At 45.5% G+C, this 16,577-nt stretch overlaps 1 protein-coding gene across 2 annotated transcripts in view; it reads right to left on the reverse strand.

The window, feature by feature from the left end:
* COL20A1 (collagen type XX alpha 1 chain) overlaps positions 1–16,577 on the reverse strand; it is an 88,174-nt gene that overhangs the window by 37,740 nt on the left and 33,857 nt on the right. For both annotated transcript variants that reach the window (XM_066586349.1, XM_066586350.1), the window contains exons 8-19: positions 13,710–13,829; positions 13,471–13,635; positions 13,233–13,397; positions 12,987–13,159; positions 12,684–12,813; positions 11,289–11,431; positions 11,093–11,216; positions 9,110–9,246; positions 7,426–7,558; positions 5,333–5,472; positions 5,097–5,229; positions 506–565 (exon numbers count right to left, since the gene is read on the reverse strand). In XM_066586349.1, the coding sequence (XP_066442446.1) occupies positions 506–565; positions 5,097–5,229; positions 5,333–5,472; positions 7,426–7,558; positions 9,110–9,246; positions 11,093–11,216; positions 11,289–11,431; positions 12,684–12,813; positions 12,987–13,159; positions 13,233–13,397; positions 13,471–13,635; positions 13,710–13,829 (1,623 nt within the window). The remainder of the gene's footprint in view (positions 1–505; positions 566–5,096; positions 5,230–5,332; positions 5,473–7,425; positions 7,559–9,109; positions 9,247–11,092; positions 11,217–11,288; positions 11,432–12,683; positions 12,814–12,986; positions 13,160–13,232; positions 13,398–13,470; positions 13,636–13,709; positions 13,830–16,577) is intronic.

Genomic DNA, 16,577 nt, shown 5'->3' on the forward strand with positions numbered 1-16,577 from the left:
TTTAGTCAATAAGTCCGGCATACGCTCTTTTTAAACACTTGACCCTTTCCTGTCTGGCCTGTATTGCTCTATCGCCTACAGGTGGGATGTTGTATGGAGGTTTCTATCCAATCTACAAGGGGCAGACAAAGGATGTAATTTATTCTTCAATCAGATGGTAATTACTCATATCCGATATCGCAGACCAAACCGTATCATGATGAGCGCCGCTCGCTTCCATTACACTTCTGGGGAATAAATAACTTTTTCTAAATTGTAATCAAATTGTTGTTTGTGTTCCAGTAAATCCATCATAACCGCGGACGCCAACTGCGGAATTTTAATGGGGAATTACCAGAAACGATTAAACCGAAAATACAAATTTATTTTTATTATTATATTTCTTTATTCAATATTTTATTTTTTACCTTTTTTAACGAAGTTTATGAGTCACATGACCGGCTACCGATAGGATTTCCTGTCTATCCACCACTTTGATTAACAGCTGTGGAATTGTATTACTTACCATCTGTATGGGTCAGTGTGAAGCCACCACGGGCCACGGGCATCTTCCTGAGATTGTCCCCTGGACCAAAGAAAAGTGAAAGTTTACATGATCTCCTATAGTAACAGAATACAGTGGATAGGGGGCGCCATAACAGAGGCCGGACCTCTTTCAGGTTCCCTTTGATGCACTACAGTCCTGATCACCTTGGAGAGTGCAACATAAAAATGGGACCCCTCTCTTCAAGAGCACCATTGCCTCAGAACCTAACCATCAGCTCCCTAGCCCAAGAGCTCAGAGGGGCCCGATGGTTCATATAAGGAGAACGGTGTTACAAATTATGCAGCACAGTTGGGGGTCCTGTTAAAGATTTGCATTAAAGCTCGGGAGCTTTAAAGGGGCACTAGCTTTTCGGGCAACTTCTGCTCATCTTCTAGCTTGTGTTAGTCATTTCTGTAATATACTTGCATTAGGAATGCTGCTGCTTTACCACTGTAAATCCTGTTTGAACTGGCTGCCAGTACGGCTCTCGTTTCCAGTTTCTCTGCAATCCACTGTCTGTTGTTAGGTACAGAGCTTCTATAGTAATAAGGACACAGGGATTTTTTGATTACAACAGGGGGAAGAGCTACTTTTACAGGCGGCTCCCATGCACTCAGAGGCTGCAAGCTGACAGATCCACAGACACTATGATAATGATTAGTGTTGAGCAATTTAGAAATCGGGTTGGGAGTGACCAACCCAATTTAAAAAAAAGGTGAACCAGGACTTCCAATTCTGACTTCTATTAACATTAATAGGAGTAATAATTGGGTTCTGTAATTTGACTTGCTTGAAAAACAGTGGAGGTGGTGGCCCAGTTGTTAGCAGTGGTGGGGTCCCATGCTCAAATTGGAATCAAAGACAAATTCAAGACTAGCACTCCAGTACTGCAAGGCGGCAGCACCATGCCAGCACACCTATCCTTTCTGCTCAAAGCAGAGCCAAAGTTTTTATAATTGTTGCTAAAAATTGAATTGTGATGATCCAATCTAACTTTGCAAAAATTGGCCAGATTTTATTGCCCAGCTGATCATGAAAAGCAACAGTAATAACGATCTCCTCAGTCTCTACCTCTCTTGGGGGTGTCTGTATGTGTCTGTGCACACATTATATTGGGTTCACTCACCATTTGGCAAGAATGCATGATTCTCCTGGGAGAGCAGAGGGGCGGTCATTCAGATACTGCCTCCCTGCCGATTGGACCAGAGTCTATGCAATGCAACATGGGAAGTAAGAGCAAGGAACTTCAGGACAATGAATTACTGGCAGAATGCTAGGCTTGCTACACACCCCTTTCTTGAAAGTGGATTGCAAACAGTAGAGCAACAAAAAAATGGGGAGCCTGACCACCTAAAAATCAGAACTTACAGGCGTGAAATGGTGCAAACAGCAGCAAATGATGGTGAGGAGAACCTGGTGTGTTCTAGAAAACTTGTTAAAAATTCAGGCACATTTTAACATACACTGAGGTAAAGTTAAAAAGTACCTGCACTTTCTACTTCAGAGCCCTTTTTCTCCGTCAGCCATTTTGGGCTCCTTCCGGCAGCTGAAGATGACCCCATATGGTGCTATATAAGCCGAAAACAGCCGACAGAGTAGAAGTGTTCTAAAGGTAAAAATGCAGGTAGTCTTTAGAGAAAAAAAGAGGAAGAGTGTTCAGAGCTTAGCATTAGGGCACCACCAAATGCAATAAATGTATTAAGAGTCTTGCACTTCCCAATAGATTTGTCGCACTTACACTGGCATATGAAAGGTGGGTCTAAGTGAATATGTCCCAATCTCTGTACATAGTGCATGGGTGGCCCCCTGTAGTGATTGGGCCCCTTTCAGGTTCTGCTTGACCAACCATACTCCCAATCAACTGAAACAGTGCAGATCATCAAGACCAATGTGAAAATGGGCCCCACTGCTCCAAGGGCCCCATAAAAGCCACATGGCTTGAGGCTATTCTACTTATGAAGAGCAACTTTGTCACTGGGGCCTTCAACATTAGCACCCAGGCCCTGGAGTCTGAGGGGCCTAGTGGTCCTTCTGTCCCACAGGAAGAGTCCAAGGGGCCTGTTATATATATTCAGCATGTTTTTGTCTTAGTCTATATCATAGGAGAAGCCTCTATCGTATTTATGGGGCCACTGAGAGGGGCCACGTGTAGATTACATCTGACAGCCCTCTCCACTTCTATTAAACAAGGAAATACGGGAACATGTTGAGGGGTGATATGAGGGGCTTGATGGGCAAACAAGCATTCTACAGGAGGGCTGGCAGTAAATACCAGTTGATTCATGGGTGTAACTATAATGGATGCAGGGATGCATTGGCATCTGGACCCTGGAGAATTAGGGGGCCCATAAGGTCTCTCTTCCCTATATGAGGAGACCAGCACTATGAATGAAGCATTATAGCTGTTTTATATCTGTATTGGGGCCGCAGCTACAAGTTACGCCTTTGACTAGATGCCAACATTTATATTTTTGCCCCCCATCCCCCATAGCTCATTATTTATAAGACTCCTCCGCTGGTTAGCAGGACGGATGAAAATGTGTCACAGGGAGAACGTTGTCCAGAGGAGACCAATTACTCATTACCGGCACTAATCACCCTGATAATTAATGGCTGGAGGCCAGTTTTCTTTAAAGAGTAAAACGATAAAGTGGCGTGTTCGGCCGCTGCGACTATGAGGGCGAGATCAATCTTGTCTGACTGGGAGGGATAAGTACTGAAAAGAGCTCAAATGTCCTGTATGTGCTATATAGCGAAGTCACATACCTCATTATAATAGGAGGAAGGAAAGAAAGAAGGGGAAAAAAAGGAATGAAGGAAGGGCAGAAACAGAAGGAAGGGAGGAAGGAAAAGAGAAGGAAGGAAGAAGGGGAAAAGAGAAGGAAGGAAGAAGGGGAAAAGAGAAGGAAGGAAGAAGGGGAAAAGAGAAGGAAGGAAGAAGGGGAAAAGAGAAGGAAGGAAGAGGGGGAAAAGAGAAGGAAGGAAGAGAGGGAAAAGAGAAGGAAGGAAGAAGAGGAAAAGAGAAGGAAGGAAGAGAGGGAAAAGAGAAGGAAGGAAGAAGAGGAAAAGAGAAGGAAGGAAGAAGAGGAAAAGAGGAGGAAGGAAGAAGAGGAAAAGAGGAGGAAGGAAGAAGAGGAAAAGAGGAGGAAGGAAGAAGAGGAAAAGAGGAGGAAGGAAGAAGAGGAAAAGAGGAGGAAGGAAGAAGAGAAAAAGAGGAGGAAGAAAGAAGAGGAAAAGAGGAGGAAGAAAGAAGAGGAAAAGAGAAGGAAGGAAGAAGAGGAAAAGAGGAGGAAGAAAGAAGAGGAAAAGAGAAGGAAGGAAGAAGAGGAAAAGAGGAGGAAAGAAGAAGAGGAAAAGAGGAGGAAAGAAGAAGAGGAAAAGAGGAGGAAAGAAGAAGAGGAAAAGAGGAGGAAAGAAGAAGAGGAAAAGAGGAGGAAAGAAGAAGAGGAAAAGAGGAGGAAGGAAGAAGAGGAAAAGAGGAGGAAGGAAGAAGAGGAAAAGAGAAGGAAGGAAGAAGGGGAAAAGAGAAGGAAGAAAGAAGGGGAAAAGAGAAGAAAGAAGGGGAAAAGAGAAGGAAGGAAGAAGGGGAAAAGAGAAGAAAGGAAGAAGGGGAAAAGAGAAGGAAGGAAGAAGGGGAAAAGAGAAGGAAGGAAGAAGGGGAAAAGAGAAGAAAGGAAGAAGGGGAAAAGAGAAGAAAGGAAGAAGGGGAAAAGAGAAGAAAGGAAGAAGGGGAAAAGAGAAGGAAGGAAGAAGGGGAAAAGAGAAGGAAGAAAGAAGGGGAAAAGAGAAGAAAGAAGGGGAAAAGAGAAGAAAGGCAGAAGGGGAAAAGAGAAGAAAGGAAGAAGGGGAAAAGAGAAGGAAGGAAGAAGGGGAAAAGAGAAGAAAGGCAGAAGGGGAAAAGAGAAGAAAGGCAGAAGGGGAAAAGAGAAGAAAGGCAGAAGGGGAAAAGAGAAGAAAGGAAGAAGGGGGAAAGAGAAGGAAGGAAGGAAGGAAGGAAGGAAGGGAGGAAGAAGGGGAAAAGAGAAGGAAGAAAGAAGGGGAAAAGAGAAGGAAGAAAGAAGGGGAAAAGAGAAGGAAGAAAGAAGGGGAAAAGAGAAGGAAGGAAGAAGGGGAAAAGAGAAGAAAGGAAGAAGGGGAAAAGAGAAGAAAGGAAGAAGGGGAAAAGAGAAGAAAGGAAGAAGGGGAAAAGAGAAGAAAGGCAGAAGGGGAAAAGAGAAGAAAGGAAGAAGGGGGAAAGAGAAGGAAGGGAGGAAGAAGGGGAAAAGAGAAGGAATGAAGAAGAGGAAAGGAGAAGGAAGGAAGAAGGGGAAAAGAGAAGGAAGGAAGAAGGGCAAAAGAGAAGGAAGGAAGAAGGGGAAAAAAGAAGAAAGGAAGAAGGGGAAAAGAGAGGGAAGGAAGGAAAATAGAAGTAAGGGAGGAAGGAAAAGAGAAAGAAGGAAGGAAGGAAAACAGAAGGAAGGGAGGAAGGAAAAGAGAAAGAAAGGAAAAGAAAAGAGGAATGAAGGACGGAAGAAAGTGAGGAATGAAAAGAGAGAGGAAGGAAGATAGGGAGGATAGAAGGAAGGATCACCTGTATTGTAGCGCACTGAAGTCGCATCACTCTGGGATCCATCCATGTAGCGTGCGGATACAGACACATGGTATTCTGTGTTATATTCCATACCATACAGGACAGCTGTGTGCCCCCTGCCAGCAATGGACATCTGGTAAACAAGAAGGACTACAATGACCAGCATTCCTCTTTAGTGTAGCAGGTTATTTTGGAAGACATGGAAATACCTGGTACAAATGCATAACATTTCATACCTGGTTTAGTTGTCCTCCACTCAAAGGAATCCACTTGATGAGGTATGAAGTCACATCATCTGCTCCTGGATCCCATGAGACAAATGATTTGTCTCCAGAGAGAACTACCACTTTCACACCACTAGGGGGTGAAACTTTTACTGCAAAACACAGTAAAAGGTTTTTTAAGAGGGGGCAAAAGAAGTAATGGTGGAGAAGAAGAGTGTCCCCCTGAAGTAAATTCCCCCCCCCCCCCCCCAAAAAAAAGCAGGCAGAAATGGTAATGGCTCTAGCTGGTCATGTGATGCTGTGCTGATGCATCATGGGATTGTTACCACAATAGAAGATAAAGCAGGGAGAAATCTAAAAATTAAGAGGGTGTCTGATGAGGGTATTAGTGTATCTTGACGCCACTAGGAATTTCTGGTGGAGTCAAGATTGACAGGGGGGTGACGCCCCCTCAACGTGATTGGCTGCAGTGGTTGTAAGAATTCAGGTCCTGCAAGGCAGGAGGGGAGCGGATGTAATGGCTCACTGACGCGACCGCCGTGACATATCACGAGGGCGGCCATCGTCTTCGGATGTGTCGTCGGTGCAGCGGCCGTCCGGTGTCACAGTGGTGGCCAACCTTTTCCCAGCAGAGAGGCAACCGCAGTATTCTCGTGTCCCACCGGGGGAGCGGCCGTCACCCAGCGCAGAGACGGCCAGCGCAAGACACTGCAGACCGACGGTCCCCTGCAGGGAGCACGCAGCCGGTGGCCCATATGGAGGAGTCAGGGGACGGACAGCAGGGAGCCTTCAGCCACCGCCTGGGGGGTAAACATGCCTGAATTGACAGCCTGCCTACAGCACACACAGGCAGCAGCACACTGTGCATTGATTTGTGCGTGTCGTGCATGCAGAAATCCATCCACACTGTGCTGCTAGGACCTTACTATGTTGACCCTATTGGGAGCTAGGGGTGTGACACGGGCTCAACTCCTGTCAAACCCCTACCTTCTGGTGGCGTCAAGATACACTAATACCTCTGATGAGTATCAGCAGGAGGCTGCATTGCAGGAAACTGACTGCAATATGCAGAGGAGATGTCTAGAGTGTGACAGTCAATCAGGTGAAGGGGCAAAAATGGAAAAATGTGTTTTTTTACTGGAGTGGCCTTTAATATGTCCTTATAGCAGCCACTGTTCTGTTTTTTTCTGCTATAAAGCTCCAAATTCCCTGCAGAGAGACAGAGTTAAAGGGGTTCTCCAGGATTAGAAAAACATGGCTTCTTTATTCCAAACACAGTGCCACCCTTGTCTGTGGATTGCGTCTGGAATTGCAACTCATTTCCATGGAACTGAGATGCAATAGCACTCACAACCCTATGGACAAGGGTGTTTGGGAGAAAGGAGACATATTTTTCTAACCCCGAAGAACTCCTTTAAATAAAAAAAAATTCACTTTGTCTGTAGCCACCACTAGGGGGAGCTCGCTGTATACTAATTATACACTGCGCTCAATTTAAAAAATATATATATACAGTGAGCTCCCCCTAGTGGTGCCTGCAGTCAAAAAGAATTCTATCATTTACATAAACATTATATTATCACTGTGGGTTATAAATGTTTACTTGCAGGGGGCCACAGAGCATTTCAACAGGGGCCAAGAGTCATCGCAACAGTGGTGAGTAGGAATTGTATGGAGCAGCATATGTTACCTGTCACTCCATATAAACTTTATGTTTGTGATGAACAGCGTTGTGCACTGTTGTTCTCTGTTATCAGCCACTCATCATTCTAAGATATTATAATCACATCTTGGACTAAAAAAAGCATGCTGCTCAAACTGCACCAAAGCTGCTGACAGAGGCACATTTAGCCATATGTCTGTCCTCGCTGGTCAGTTCGCCTTTGTCCCACATTGCCCGTGGATCTGCCATTGGAAGTGACACTCCAGAGCACTGTAATTAAAACTAATTGACCGAGGAGCCTGCAGTAAGAGCATGTGGCAGCAAGGACTGCGAAAGGTAAATAGCTTCCTGCAAATCTGAGGACAGACAAGGGCACGAATCCTCCGGGACCCTGGCAGTGCCAAGAACAGAATGGGCACAGGGGTATCCGCCTGCCACTTACAAGTTGTGAAGTTCCCGGTCAGAACAGACAAGGTCTTTGGATCTCTGTGTGGGATAGTGACGGTGATAGTGTAGAGAGTCTGCGAGGTCAACGACTTCAAGGTCACAATGGAGCGTCCATCGGAGACTTCCAGCTGCGGAAAGAGAATGAAGACTCAAGGTCTATGGTCCCTGGCTAGACTGGATACAATTGTAGCAAACCCTCAGCTATGAGAAGTATTAAGTCTGAATGGGTTTTCATCATCTTCGAATCATTGGACCACCTTCTAAGGCTGCTTTCTTATGTGGTTTAGTGGCCAAAAAGCCTCCAAGTCGGATTCCCAGATAAAACTGCCGTAGTTATATGGTCACCACTGATCGCCATAGAATCAACATGCATGGTCAACATGAAGGAGATGCCTGGTTTGGAAAACCTATTTACAAATACCCATTTAGGATCCTCATCCATTAGCCAGAACAAAGAGTGAGTTTCAAAACACCCCTCTTGCTCCGGAGGACTCAGAACACGCATGCGTTGCACAGAGAGACTATTGATTGCACTGTGTAATACTTCATTTCTCCTGCAGGGGTGCTGCAGGGAAACTATACAATTGCTTCCTTGTTCATTCACCAGGACGAGGAGAAAAAACAAAGAACTCCTCTTGTTCTGGAAACCCATCACATGCGTACATTAAATGGACAGTTCTTTGACTTCAACAAGACTGTGTAATTCTTCCTTTCGCCTGTGGGGGAGCTCCAGGAAACTAAACACTTGCTGTCTCATTCATTAAGCAGGACAGAGAGTTGGTACAAAGACCCCCTCTTGATTGGGATGGCCTAGCACATACATTTATTACACAGTAAGCTAATTGAGTTCAACAAGCACTGTGTAATGCTTATTTCTCCTGTGGGGGAGCTGCAGAGAAACTGACCACTTGCTGCCCCATTTATTAACTAGGACAGAGAGTGAAGAACTCAGTACGTGAATACATTAAACTGACAGTCCTTTTACTTCAACTAGAACTGTGTAATGCATCATTTCTCCTGTGGGGGAGCTGCAGGGAAACTGGACACTTGCATACAGGTTCCCTGACAGAGGGGAAAGAAGCTGATCAGCTGAGACCTCTTTGGGACCAGTTTATCTGGGTATCAGAGCTTAGCACTTTTTTAAGGAACCAGATGCGTAACTTGAAGCTCCGGGGCCCCTATGGTAAAAGTTTATAGAGCCCATATCTACCAAGTGTAACTTATAATACTGGGGTCTTCTTATGTGGCAGAGAGGCACTCTTGGTCAGCAGGGTCGATCGTAACTGTTACCTCTACACCTTTCTTAGCTACCCCCCTAACAAAGCTAGATTGTCCACAATGGCCAACCGAATGGGGGTGCAGTTATTGATATAATGGTTCCTCCATGCTCAGCACCGCGAAAGAGTTACACTGAGAAGCAGAGATCTTGGAAGAGCCGTCGTCTCCGGGGCGGATGAATCACAGTATGAGCGGTGCCCCCTTTGGGCGATGGATAATTTAGAGGCATCAGTCCTGTCATGCAAAGGATTCGCTGTGACGAGATCCCGGGGCCTCCTGATATCATCGTCTTCGCTCAGAGGGCTGTGTGCCACTCCAATCATCTCCATAGAGCTGCAGCAGAATGTGACAGATACTCATAGACAGCGACATGCACCACAAGGCTGACACTCCACGCTCACCTCTCCATGACTGGCGCCATCTGTATGAGGGGTATACGAGACGCGCTGGATCAGTCCGTCGTCGGGCATCTTTTCCCAGCTGATGGTGACAGTGCTGTGTGTGACATTGGTGAAGTCCAGGTTCCGGGGTACTGGTTCTGTGAGATATTTAAAGGGGTTGGTCAAAGTTCTAAAAACATGGCTGCTTCCAAAAAACAGCGCCACATCTGCCCATAGGTTGTGTGTGGTATTGCAGGTTAGATCTATTCATTTCTATGGAGCAGAGTTGCAGTGTCAGACAATCAATGCACAGGGATGGAACTGTGTCTGGAAGTAGGCAGCTATGTTTTTCTAACCCTGGACAACCCCTTTAAGATTTGTCAGAATATTATTGCTAACCAGGTCAGATGATAGGGTGGAGGAGAGGAGCGACTGGAGTTTTGGGTAAAGATATTTGGCCACTAAATGATACCGTTATATAGCAACTACTGTAGGTCCCGTGTTTAGGTGAGAAACTGTGTGAGGCTGTTATGTAGGCACTAGAGGACACTATTATGTATGCACTACATGACACTATTATAGGCACTGTATGGCACTGTTATGTAGGCACTATATGATGACATTATTATGTAGGCTTTACATGGCATTATGTGGGACATTGTATGGCACTATTGTGTAAGCACTGTATGACACTATTATGTAGGCATTATATGACACTATTATGTAGGCACTGTATGGCACTATTATGTAGGCTCTATATAACACTATTATATAGGCAGTATATAACACTAGTATGTAGGCACTATATGATGACACTATTATGTAGGCTTTACATGGCATTATGTGGGACATTGTATGGCACTATTATGTAGGCTCTATATGACACTATTGTAGGCACTATATCACATTAATATGTGGACACTGAATGGCTCTATTAGACGCTATTATATAGGCTCTATATGACATTATTGTGTAGGCTGTATATAACACTATTATGTAGACACTGTATGGCACTATTATCTATATGACATTATTATGTGGGACGCTGAGTGACACCATTTTGTGAGACATTCTATTGCCCTACTGTGTAAGCACTATATGGCACTACCATATTATATAGGCTTTACATACTATTACGTGGGCACTGTATGACATTATTATGTAGGCTTTACATGGCATTATGTGGGACATTGTATGGCACTATTGTGTAAGCCCTGTGTGGCACATTTACGTAGGCATTATATAGCAGTATTGTACAGGAAATATTATGTACTATATGGCACTATTTTGTAGGCACTATATGACATTAATATGTGGACACTGAATGGCTCTATTAGACGCTATTATATAGGCTCTATATGACATTATTGTATAGGCTGTATATGACATTGTGCAGGCTGTATATAACACTATTATGTAGACACTGTATGGCACCATTATCTATATAACATTATGTGGGACACTGAGTGACACCATTTTGTGAGACATTCTATTGCCCTACTGTGTAAGCACTATATGGCACTACCATATTATATAGGCTTTACATACTATTACGTGGGCACTGTATGACATTATTATGTAGGCTTTACATGGCATTATGTGGGACATTGTATGGCACTATTGTGTAAGCCCTGTGTGGCACATTTATGTAGGCATTATATAGCAGTATTGTACAGGAAATATTATGTACTATATGGCACTATTATTTATGCATTTTACATTTGTATGTGGCACTCTTCATGACAATATTATTTAGGCATCTTATAACACTATTATGTCAGGACCTCATGGCACTTATGTTGGCACTATGTGGCGGTATTATGTATGTTACTGTATAGTGCTGTTATTTAGTACCATTATTTCATAAGTATTAGGACAGTTCTATCCCTCACTGTCTCTGCCCACAACATTACTGGGGCTCTACACTGACCATGATAACACCACCGATCCTAATGACCCCCATGTTATCATATCGGAGTTGTCAGACTTCCTGCTAGCATGTACCTGTCCTCTGATGAACTGTGATGGGGTCACTGGACTCCTCCCCGTACACCGACACCACCGTCACACTGTACAGCGTCCGAGGCCACAACCTGGACAGCGACAACCTCGTGTCCTCCACCTTGTTCTGCAATGGAGAGATTGCTTTTCAACAGGATCTGTGAAACTCTAATAAGGGGGTACAGGGGAGTGGCGTTACCTCTTTCACCTCCAAACCCTGGTCAGTCTCTGCAGAGTAGGTCACTAGATAGTGTAGGGCTCCCTCCGATGGCTGCCAGTGCAACTGCATGGAGGAGTCCGTAACTTGATCCACGGTGAGAGCACGAGGAGCCATCAGTGGTACTGGAAGGGTTAACAGAGGATATATTGTACATTACCTTGTCTGGATATCTGCATATATATATATATATATATACAGGAAGTGGTTACTGGAAGCTCTGAGTGCTATACAACAGACTGCCTCTGCCCACCGCACAGACTTGTTTGATGTCCCTCCCACTTAGTGAAAAGGAAGAACAGGAAGGCTGAGATCATGAGATTTCGGGATAAACAGTGAGTGAACACTTTATTAGAGCCCCCCTCCCTCCCAGCTCCTTTGGTCTTCAGGTCCGCACTAATTCGTGGTGGCATAGATCCCACTAGGTGATGAAATGGTTCTGCAGGAATATCAGCCTCTGCGGACAGGAAGCTTCTTGTAGTTGCCGCAGATTAGATGGCGGTGCTGACATGTTCTGAACAGCTGACAGGAAGGGGTCAGCGATTCATGCTGCTTGCGCCAAATTCTGACCTCCCATCAGCACAGGGCAACAGAAATCTGGATCCTGCTGTCAAACCCCTAGCTTCCGGTGGCGTCAAGATACACTAGTACCCACACACATTAATTGGATCCCCAGAATTGTATTCAGCCTGTTGGTCAGAGCGATTCTTGGCATCCTCCTCTGACCCCTTTGAGTAATGACTTGTTTCTGTCTATAGGATCCCTCTCGCTGGGTGATTTTCCTTGATCACGCCATTCTCTGTATACTCCTCATGTCATTATACAAGAAAACCAAATGTGGCAGTGAAATCCTGGCCTGGCTAGTCTAGCACCGATGACCAGGTCTCATTGGAAGTTGTTCGGATCGCTGGATTTTCCCATCTAATATGAATTCACACTGAAACTGGCCAACGGAAAACTCGTCACCTGATTTTTTTTGCTGCACTCCGGGGTCACCAGGATAATTTTCATAGACGCAAGTGTCAATCATGAGAGGCCCGGGCTCTAATAAAGGGAGGGGGCTCTATCTAATAAAGGAGACATTCAGTATCGGTGACCTGAAGAGATATGTGGAAATGTAACAAAACAAATACGGTATATCTGAATCCTGTTCACAGAGCCTACAAATTACATGGGAATTTGGTTTCATCTGCACCTGGTGGACGGAGGTGGTATTGCAGATTTTTCAATTCTCTTAATAAGTCCAAAGAGCAACAATGCCTTATAACTTATCTCTCTACAGTCCAGTCTGGAAATAAAGGGGCCATTCAGTGTATGGCAACCAACCAAGACACTGGGAAAAGAAGAGTGCAGCTAAACTGTGTAGTGGGAACTCACAGGTTGAGGCGATTCCACGAAGTCCTGCGCCCACTCCGCTGACATAGATGGGGAACACCGACACCAGGTAATCTGTGCGAGACGTCAAGTTCACCAGGACAGCAGAGGAAGAGTCTCCATCTAGTACCACCTGCAATGAATTGATAGAATAAGGTCTGTGATGGAACATATAGGGTAGACCATCAAGGTGAAGGTGAAAGCTCAGGTGTAGACCCCCATAGGACAACACTAGAAGACATTGGCCGATCCATGGGGAATAAATGGTAGAGTTGAGTCACGCCAAAGACTATTATGGGGTCTTACCTCTTGAGGGGTCCCTCCTCGTGATGGATAGTAAACTATACGGTACTTCCTGACAGCTTGTTGAGGGGGCGTCCAGGAGACCCGCATGCTCTTAGCCGTTACGTCTGAGACCACAAGGTGCGTTGGGCTGGGATGAGGGTCCACTGATCTTGGTCTAGCAATATTCCAGGACCCTGTATAAGCAGCACAACTATTACCAAGAAGCCTAGCAAGGGTTAATACAATCCAAAAACCTAGATGTCTTACTAAGATCTGCGTCCCTCCTCCTCTCCTTCAGTCTCATGCAGAGAGCTCGGGACACGTCGCCCACCAAGGAGTTGAGCATCGGGAAGTCAGGCACCATGTGCAGGGTCAGCTCCGTCGGCGCCGATGCGATTTCTCTCAGCTCAGACTCATCTGCATTCTTAACCCCTGCAAATCCAAAGTGCCAAGATAATAAAGTCATATGGTCACATGATATTAACCAAGAATCGGGCATCCTCACCAATGGTGAATATGTAGATTTCCGATTGCTTGAGACTTTTAGAGACTGTAATTGCATCGTCTTGTGACTTCCCATCGGTCAATAGGATTAAGACCTTCCCTGCCGAGGACCGGGCCCCGGAGGCTGCTCTGAGATTCTCCTCCAAGACGTGGATGAGGGCCATACCTGGTCATACAACAAATAGACATGTTATAATGGTGGAAGAGCATGGCAAAATCCCAACGTCACCCGTGACCTACCAGTGAACGTGTTCCCTCCTTTGTATTTCACTCTCTTTATGGCGTCTAATACTTCAGCTTTGGAAGAATATGTATTCAGGTCCCATTCTGTCTGTGGCTCTCTGCTGTACTGAGAAAGACCTAAAGATGGGGATCAATCATACATGTAAGAAGATTGGCGCGGGCATTGGGTTCTGTCCGCATATCAGTATCCGGGGAACCGACACTAGCAAATTAAAGGACATGTACTATATATACACTGAATGGCCCCTTTATTAGCCCCCACATCTAGTAGTGCATTGTAAATTCCACTAGGTGATTAAGTCGTCCTGCAGGAATATCGGCCCCTGCGGACAGGAAGCTTCTTGTAGTTGCCGACGATTAGGTGGCGGTGCTGACATGTTCTGACCAGCTGACAGGAAGGGGTCAGCGATTCATGCTGCTTGTGCCGAAGTCTGACCTCCCATCAGCACGGGGCAACAGAAATCCGGATCCATCTGACCAGGAAAGGTTTTGACGCTCTTTTGCCAGCCGGACTCTCGTCTTTCTGTTTCTCTTAGACACAATGGAGCTGGAACTGGTTGCCTGCTGTTATATCCCATCTGTAAGGAACAGCGAGTTGTGCATTCAGGTTATTTGGAGCTCCAGCATTATATTCAGCTGCTCCTAACTGTGTAGCGCTTGTTGGTCAGAACAATTCCTGACATCCTCCTCTGACCCCTTTCAGTGAGTTGTTTTCATCCACAGGATCCCCTTCTGCTGGATGTTTCTCCTCGATCACGGCATTCTTGGTATACTCTCCACACCATTACATGAGAAAAGCCCACATGGTTGGCAGTGAGACCCTGGCTAGTCCAGCACCGATGACCCGGCCTCGTTGGAAGTCGCTCTGATCGCTGGATTTTCCCAGCTGAAACTGATCCACGAAAACTTGTGATTTTATACATACATGGATACGCCAATTGTGGAAGGGCCGGGGGCTCTATTAGAGTTGCCGTTCAGTGTGCATCCTCTTTATACAATGTTACTCTATTATATTACTGTTAACCTTCCCCGTCCTTCTTTCCATTATGACTTTTTTCCCTTTCGGTCTCCATTTGCTATTCTTGACAAGGCTCTTGGATCTCCCTTTCCCTACATGTTGCGTCCATACAGGGGCGCACCCGGAAATGTAACTTGGATGGGCACTACGCTGAGTGGCAAGGACCGAAACCCAATATCATTCCATTGCTCTTTTTTCGACCTCCCAGCCACTATGATGGCATAGCATTATACATTACCTACATAGACAGTAGGATGGATGATGTTACTACTAACACTACTTGCAGTAACACTCTGAGCCAGAGAGGGGTAGTAGTATTAGGGGTACTAGTGGTGAGTAACTCACTATTAGCCCTCGCGGATCAGAGTCTCTGCTCTACTATACATGCATTTCACCAGTTAGTATACCAAAGTACTAGGTCAACTCTCTCCCATTACCTCCAGCTATGGTGAATGCTACTATTGTTGAGTGAACTTTTAAAAAGTTCGGTTGATTTGTCGAAATTCAATGAAAAGTTAGATTCAGTCCGAATTAGTTCACCAAAACTTCACCAATACTAGAGGCCATAGGGCTCCCACCCACTGGCGATATTTTCTCCACTGCGATGCAATTCTAAAGTTAAAGTCTCGCATTGCAGTGTGAGAAAAAAAATCGGCATGACGTCGGGGATATCGGCATCACGCCGACATATCGCCAGTCTTTTCAATGGGGCCAGCGGCAGCAGCGCTAGCCCTATTGAAAAGACATGGAGAATGCCGGGGACTTCTGCCACAGCTGTCACAGCTGTGGCAGGAGTTTACTTCATCTCCGCGGGGACCGCGGGGATGAAGGAATCCTCTGCCACAGCTGTCACAGCTGTCACAGCTGTGGCAGAAGTCCCTGGCATTCTATTCCATTGCTTTCAATGGGATCGGCACAGCTGCCGATCCCATTGAAAGCACTGCTTTGGCATAGCTATATCTTAGTTATTCATGAATGAATAGCTAAGAGCTATGTGTGATTGGCTGAGCGCTCAGCCAATAGCTAAGCAGTAGCTGCTATTGGCTGAGCCCTTAGCCAATCTGCACAGCCCTGTCAGGAGGCGGGGATTTTTAAATCCCCGACTGCTGAAAGAGCTCAGTAGCAGTGCCGGGGAGCCAGCGGGAGGACGCGGCTGAGAGCAGGAGAGGTGAGTATAATTTTTTTTAAAAATTTTTCACACTTATTGATGATTATTGGGGAAGGGCTTATATTTCAAGCCCTTCCCCAATAATCATTCCGCAGGTCTTGCTGAAACCATTGATTTCAATGCCGATTCCATTGAAAGCAATAGAATAGAATGCCTCCCCACAGGGATGAAGGAAATTCCTGCCACAGCTGTCACAGCTGTGGCAGAAGTCCGCGGCATTCTCCCTATGCTTTCAATGGGGCTAGCGCTGCTGTTGCTAGCCCCATTGAAACCACTTGCAATATGTCGGTTCTATAACGGCCTCTTTCTTGCGCTGCGATGCGAGATTTTTCTTGTGCTCTCGCAGCGCAAGAAAGAAAATATCGCCAGTGGGTGGGAGCCCCAACAGTCCTCTTCTTCCTCTCTCATTTATCCTTCTTAAAGCAAGTCTCTCACCTATTTTTTGAGCTTTGTGGGATGTTAAGTGGAATCAATAAATGTATACACTATATAAATAGGGGTGATCATTAGGAGAAATAAACCCACACAAACATAGAGAGAACATAGAAACTCTATGCAGATGTGGACCGTAGTCAAATTTGAGCCCTGCATCCACTTCTTCTTTCATCCTCTTCCCTGGAAGAGTAGAAAGGAGAAAGTAGTATGGAAGGGACTTGTTATTTGCACTTTCAGGTAATTT

Source organism: Eleutherodactylus coqui, chromosome 13, assembly GCF_035609145.1.
Source record: "Eleutherodactylus coqui strain aEleCoq1 chromosome 13, aEleCoq1.hap1, whole genome shotgun sequence".
NCBI lineage: Eukaryota > Metazoa > Chordata > Amphibia > Anura > Eleutherodactylidae > Eleutherodactylus > Eleutherodactylus coqui.